The sequence below is a fragment of the Chenopodium album genome, chromosome 10 (genome assembly GCF_948465745.1).
Source record: "Chenopodium album chromosome 10, dcCheAlbu1.1, whole genome shotgun sequence".
NCBI classification, from domain to species: Eukaryota; Viridiplantae; Streptophyta; class Magnoliopsida; order Caryophyllales; family Amaranthaceae; genus Chenopodium; species Chenopodium album.
In genome coordinates this window covers 61,647,190-61,654,031 of record NC_137843.1, presented here as the reverse complement: position 1 = coordinate 61,654,031, position 6,842 = coordinate 61,647,190, and the positions used below count along the sequence as shown (strand labels likewise).

The 6,842-nt window shown below is 33.1% G+C and overlaps 1 protein-coding gene across 3 annotated transcripts; it reads right to left on the bottom strand.

Moving 5' to 3' along the window:
* Positions 1 to 364: 364 nt before the first annotated feature.
* On the bottom strand, positions 365 to 5,340 carry LOC145564500 (uncharacterized). Of its 3 annotated transcripts, none has more exons than XR_014094844.1 (16): positions 4,843 to 5,340; positions 4,278 to 4,421; positions 3,938 to 4,073; positions 3,625 to 3,712; positions 3,152 to 3,202; positions 2,877 to 2,974; positions 2,706 to 2,784; positions 2,562 to 2,618; positions 2,340 to 2,398; positions 1,971 to 2,049; positions 1,818 to 1,883; positions 1,653 to 1,715; positions 1,465 to 1,527; positions 1,278 to 1,322; positions 1,076 to 1,178; positions 365 to 832 (listed from the first exon to the last, which is right to left on the bottom strand). XR_014094844.1 is itself a non-coding variant. In XM_081624795.1 (16 exons), exons 1-16 carry the CDS (start codon positions 5,006 to 5,008, stop codon positions 814 to 816), a joined length of 1,305 nt encoding a protein of 434 aa, XP_081480921.1. In that variant the 5' UTR covers positions 5,009 to 5,340; the 3' UTR covers positions 366 to 813. The 3 variants fall into 3 exon arrangements, 2 of the variants coding, with proteins under 2 accessions (XP_081480921.1, XP_081480922.1); XM_081624795.1 differs by having other exon boundaries at positions 366 to 832; positions 1,076 to 1,167; XM_081624796.1 differs by having other exon boundaries at positions 366 to 832; positions 1,076 to 1,167; positions 1,971 to 2,037.
* Positions 5,341 to 6,842: the final 1,502 nt, after the last annotated feature.

Sequence of the window (6,842 nt, the reverse complement as noted above, 5' to 3'; positions counted from 1 at the left end):
TACAATTTCAGAGCTACATATAAAAAAGTGGGGTTGTGCCGCTGCGAGCCACAAGGGGCAGCCCACCCCTGGCTTCGTCCCTGATTCATATGCAATGGTTTCAATTAATCTCTCCTATTTTGATTGATTGCAACACTTCCATTTCAAAAAAAAAAAAAAAAAAAAAAAAAAAAAAAAAAAAAAAAAAAAAAAAAAAAAAACCCTTACATTTTGGTCACATTTCAGTATTATTGTGAACTGTTTATATCCTACTATTTGCAATCAATCAGAACTTGAGGAAATACTATTTATGGATATGGAATTGTAATAAGCCATTTTGCAAACTAAAGTTTGATGATATTAAGTAACAATTCGATTAAGACAACTTGAGTTGTACATGAGAATCCTTTCCCATAAATTTTTATAACAGAGTATGGCAATGTAAAAACTTCAAACACAGTCCTCACTTTAATTTCTTGGAGTTGTCTACATTTAAAACGAAAAGAAGTTACTCTACTTAATTTCACTGAGTGGTGTGCATCAATTATATTTGATACACCCTTAGTGAAAGTTATGTACAACAGGAAATGGTGAAGACTTGATTCTACAAAATTGATTTCAAGTTAACTCCTGCTTTCATGCCATTTACAATATTTACCGATTGACTACTAGCTGAGAGCGCGACCACCTAAAGCAGTCTTTTGATGCTGAGCACGTTGGTGGTAAGCAAGGAACTCGTACGACAGCACAGACAGGCCATGTATACACAATTACGACGATATTCCTTGTTCCAGCGGGATATGACCAGCATATATAAACAGTGATGATATATTCTTAGCTAATTGTGAAGCTCCTGCAAAATTAAAGCAGAAAGGTTGTAATAACCTGATTATGGAATGAATGGGCCATGTGTACGCAGTTTAAAGAGAACGGATTTTTTTTAAGGTTAATCAAGCTCAAATATACAGTTCTAAATATTGCAGTGACCAAACACGTTTCAATGCAATGTAATGTCAGTAACATCACCAGATTAAGAAAATAGTTCAAAATTGGAAATAAAATTTTAGCAGAACATATATCATGTCCTAATTTCTACCTGGAATTACTGAGATGGTTTTTAATGTCTGTGATCATCCGCCTCCCGTTTCCAAAACAGCTCATCGATTTCCCAATGACTGCATTTGCATTCTAGAATGCCACTTTAAAATGTAAGAAAAACATTACATTTAGCTAGATATTGAAATTCAAAGTTCATCATTGATGTTGTTCGGTGACTCGAAAGTTTCATGTTGCTATACCTTGTTTTCCTTCATGCTGGGTAATGATACATTCTTCTTCAGAACCTTCATTGTTAATAAGAAGAAAAACAAGAAATAAATAAGCACACTCGAGATAATCTCAAGGACCCTAAGTCTGCAAGTAATGGTGTCCAAGGTGGTAGAATGTAATTGAGAAATACATTTTCCATCCTAACAAGGCACATACCTTTACTTGGAGAGGGTGTTCTTCAAGCAGTGATGAAGAATGATTTCCAGGAATCAGAGATAGCTGGCAAAAACAATATTTAAAATAAATAAAAAAATTGAAACACCACGTTAGTACATGAAATTAAATAAAAAGACAAGTTGAAACATTAGGCAAAAAACAACAGGATAAGCATCACATTAATCTACCTTACTGAATAATTCAGTTGGTGGATTCTGGGAAAATTTCTTACTGCTGGAAAGCTTGAATTCCTTATAAATATCACAGAAAAGATTAAGAAATACTAGAAACATGCTGGGGGGAAATTTATTGAGGATGCAGAAGAAAAAAGAAACAGTTGACAGCAGGATTACCTTAGGGACTGTGTTCTCCCTTTTAAAATTTCGAAAAACACCAATATCTCCTTTACTTGATAAGATCTGTGTGCAGAATTGGTGTTCAGTTATAATTTTTATGTGTGTGTTATTTATCAGTGAGAGTGAGATCACATCTTTGTAGTATATTACCTTTTTGTTCAAAGGATGAGCTCTGAAGTTATCGAGTACATCAGATTTCTGTCGCACCAAAGTTTTGCTGGAGTTTGTCCTAAAAACATAACTAAGTCAAAAATCCTCCACAAATCTCCAAAAAATTACTAACCATTCAGAAAATTAACTCAACATCAAGGATGGAAAAAAAGTTGGGAAAGACGATCATACAGCTATAGTCACAATAAACAGATATGCACTAGTTTTTTCACAGTTAAGTGAAAGAAAGGCTTGAAATTCCCACCAAAACCAGAGTTAGAGATAGTAAAATAAATATGATAGAAGAAAACACAATTTATAAGTAATGGAAAGAAAACTGGGCACGAGCACCAGTGATGTATAGACTACCTTTTATAGTCGAGCATTGCACTACCACTAGTAACCTTTCCACCACGTACATTACTTTCCTGTACAAAAGAAGCTGATTTTTTTCATCTAATAAAATACTGGTTATACTTTCTTACTGATTAAATTTGCTTAAGATCCTATAAAGAAACATTTTGTAGCTAATTTAGTAAAATTTAACAATAACCAAATTAAACTACATTAGTTATCCAAAGAGAAAGTAACCTGAAACTGTGGCAAGGGTGGTGTACTTTTATTCTTAAAAGATTGACTCTCCTGAATCTGGCATTCAAGGAATACAGGCAAAGTAAGTAAGAGTGGCCTGTGGACATATATCAGAATACTATCTCCATGTAACAAGTTACCTACTTTTTTATCTGAGGGTCTTGCTCTAAGGGTGGAACTGTTATATTTTACATCATTGTCCAGTTGGGGTGTATTCTTGGACCTGGAATAATATAAAAGCATAATACACATAAATCTAGAATTCTAAGCATAAAGTATATTGAATAAAAAAAAATATTGCAACAAGTTAACAACCTTTGTCTCAGTGCTCTATGTGTCGTTGCCAAGTCTGGTTCTTTCGGAACAGTTACTTTTGGCTTTGTATTAGTTGAGTTCACAACAGTGGTTTCAGCCTTGAAAAAATACAGAAAATAATCCTTAGCTGATATGATACCAGATATTTTTAAATATAAAAACAAAACTCATGTTTCTGCAAAATGTCTTACACTGAAGGTGAGATGTATCTAAAAAGGGAACCAATCAGTGCCCTCTATAGCAATATTACAATGATATATTCGTACATTCTTTACCTTTTTGGATGACTTGTGCGAAAAACTTGTTTGATGTTTAAGCTGAGCAACCTGCTTTATGCATAAAACGAAAAGAATTGTTACATACTATAGATTACAAGCAATCTAGAATTTGCTACCCCGTATAATAAATTAATAATGTATCTTGGTGTTACCAAGAACAATATCATAAATCAAGAAACCTCTGTTTCCGATGCATAAGGTTATAGCTCACCCTAAAAGCTTCTCCATATGCAACAATATCATAAATCTGGTGGACATCGAATTAGTAGGTATTTAGTTGTAGGGCTGCCCTCATGAGGAGCAATTGATGGATAAAATGGGGAAAGAATTGGAAAGAAAAAAAAGGTTATTTCATGTCATTCAGATGCTACGACTGGTTTGAGACAGGATAATCATATGCTGAGAAAAGTGAAACCCATCAGTTATTATACAAAAATGATGGCAAGACAATTGTAACGAAGAGTAATAACCTTGCGCAGGTAACCAATCTCCAACTTTTGCCTTTTGGTAGCATCAGTTTCTCCAGGAGACTTGATTGGGTTTCCAAGCTTCTGAAGCCTAATAAAGAGAAAAGAGTACAAAGAAGAAAATTAGGATGATATTCCCTGGGGGAGGAGGCATATGTAAGACTACTTCGATAATTAAAGTAGTTTGATAGTAACAGAAAGGGAAGCGAGGAACTAAACTTCAACACAAAATAGTGAACTCTGCATTTTACTTTATAGATGGTGCATTAAAAGTATATCACAATTAATGTTAGGAAATGAAGCACATTTGGAATACCTTCTGGAATTTCTTGTCGAATGAACATCTATGTACTGATTTTTCTTGGCCAAAAGGCTTGCTGTAGGTTGTAACAATCTTGAGCTCACTTGATAATTTGGCTGGGATGTGGACTTCAACTTGAGCGTCTGTGGTCCTGTCAAAAAAAAATTGGTTGCAGGATTCAGAGGAATAATAAAATCAATCAACTATACATACAGGTGCCTCCTCAAAATTACAGGACACATTATACAGGTGCTTCACAGTCTCAAATTTGTGAAACGGCAATCCTAAAAGCGCAAAATAATGAAATATACAGAAACCAACCAAAAAAATGTGCATAGAAAAACTATGATCATACCTTTTTCCCCCTTATCAATTAAGGAAACTTCAGACCCTCCACTGTCATTGTCGATGGAAGATACGCTCAGAGTTCCACACCTTGGGGAAGAACTTACACTGTCTGTAAAATCATCCGCTTCCATATCCACCTTGACTATCAAAGCTGACAATGGTAACAATCTAGATATTTAAAAAGATGAATGGTGAATATTGAATAGTATCCCCTATTCCAATCCATCACAAACTAATCGAATTGCGACACAGTTACAAGCATAGTAAATTCAGACAACAAATAGTACAAAAACATTTGTGCAAACTCAAGTCTGATACATTTTAGATTATTTTTACTATAAACTACTTTAAATGGTCAATAAACATTGCTCGTCGTTAAACAAATTTAGATGTTTGTGTTTACAAGAATTTCTTCTGCACAGGCAAGTGCTAGCTGCCACAGTTAGATACTTCTCCTATACGGAATCAATAATCACGAATATTACATTGATATTATGTATATGTGAATCATAAGGTAAATATATTACGGAGTACTAGGTAAACTCGAATTCGAAAAACAACAAAAATCTTACGAGAAGGAGGATGGCCTTGAGCTAAATCAAACCACAGCTCGGATTCCGCAATCTCCTCAGGCGTCTCAAGCTGTGTAAAATCAAAGAATTTGGCAACATTGAACTCATAATCAAAATCAATCTCACACGATTCCTCGAAAACGCAAGCTTTTTTCTTCAACTTCATCTGTTTTTAAACCCATTTCAATCAATTCTCTCTAATCTTCTTCAATCAACACTCAAATTGAAACCTCAATCAACACAATAATGGACATGAATTCAATAACAATATTATTACACCTTCATCGAAGCGCGGAAAACCTCTCTCCTTTCTCCCTCTGTTCTCCCTCCCTTTCTCTGAATTGAAAAATGAAAACCCTAGGAGAGAGAAAATGGCGAGAAGAGAGAGAAAGGAATTTGAAGGAAAAATGGCGAAGATTTCGGAGGAGAGAGAAAATAAGACAGAAATAAAGGAGGGAAAAAATGGGTGGAATTTTGAGTTTGTTTGAAGATGATGATGTTAATTGTTAACGATATTTAACAGCATTTTTCCTGGAAATTTTGAAATTGTGGGGTCCCTCAATTTTACCCAATAACGCTCCTAACTCCTAAGACAGGGATGTTTTCTTTTGATATGGACAATTTTGCTTTCCTCAATCCTCGTCGTTTTGTAATTGTTGGTAATGTGAAGTCAATTTCTTTCTGTACTAAAACAACCAAAATTGGCTCTTTCGTATGTCTATGTCATGGACTCATGGGCCATCACCTAGAAATTGCATGTAACAAACATTACTACATTCATGTACTTATCTATACCCGATCCGTACATTTTCGTCCACCCTATGTAATTTAAACTAGTACATAAATTAACAACCGTTTTTGTGTATATAAAGGGTGTACAATATTATTATGTATTGTTTGCTTTTGTTTCAAAATAAATATCTCATTTTGACTTTTTGCATATTCATATAAGTCACTTTGTTAATGATTTATAAATGAAACAATATTTATGCATATTCAAAATTTTATTGATGACCAATGACAACATTAATGAAACATTTACATTGGCATACTCGTCTAGTTTGACTGAGGCATATATTTTAAATTAGAGAAAGAAATAACTTTTAGCTTTCTATCTTTCATTAAGGTAATATTAAATTTACTATGACCTTATAGTAAATAGACTATGGCATAAGTTTTATAAGGATATTGTGGTTATACACTAAAATTCAATTTTTACTCATTTAGAAAGAGCAACTTTATCAGTAAAAATCATAAAGCTTTTATATATACCGCAATAACTTTAAACAGTTGTATTCATGTTTTAAGACAATTGTAACAAATTAAATGGTTCTCTAGTTTAAATTATTTTACAATTTTTTCCTTTGTCTCAAATTAGTTTTTACACTTTTTTTTTTTTTTTTTTTTTTTTTTTTGTAAGAAATGTCTCACTACTATTGTATTTAGCTCGTTTTTTTTTAGGGGAACTTAGCTCACATTTAATAAATCATAATTTTCTTTTTACATCTATTTTTCCAATAAGATAACTATTGATAACAAACAATAACTTGTCACCTTAGACTAAGCCGGACAAAAAAAGTAACTCAACAAACTCCTTTTCCGAACCATAACTTTAAGTTTAGAGTAGTGGTGGAGCTACATTGCCCTAAGTGGGGTCCCTTGACCCCACTTTAATTTTCTAAATGGAAATTTTCAATTGTAAAATTTGGAAATTTGTCATATTTTCTATCAAAATTTTATCATTTTATTGATCCAAATAGAATTTAATCAATATATTTTAACCCCACTTGATTATATGTCTGTCATATTTTCTATCAAAATTTTATCATTTTATTGATCCAAATAGAATTTAATCAATATATTTTAACCCCACTTGATTATATGTCTGAATTCGCCATTGCACTTTAGAGCCATTTAACATACTCCTTTCCCTTATCATTTTCTCCCTTTTCCAATAGTATGATTTGCGTAACTTGGTTGATTTACATGTGAGAAGTTTA

What these genes read in the sequence shown, in the direction of transcription:
- LOC145564500 (XM_081624795.1), bottom strand. Translation starts at nt 5,008, where the DNA reads ATGAAGTTGAAGAAAAAAGCTTGCGTTTTCGAGGAATCGTGTGAGATT. An exon ending in CAAGACCCTCAGATAAAAAA is followed by an intron (nt 2,619 to 2,705) that starts GTAGGTAACTTG and finishes CTTGAATGCCAG; the next exon opens with ATTCAGGAGAGTCAATCTTT. An exon ending in GCAATGCTCGACTATAAAAG is followed by an intron (nt 2,050 to 2,339) that starts GTAGTCTATACA and finishes TTATGTTTTTAG; the next exon opens with GACAAACTCCAGCAAAACTT.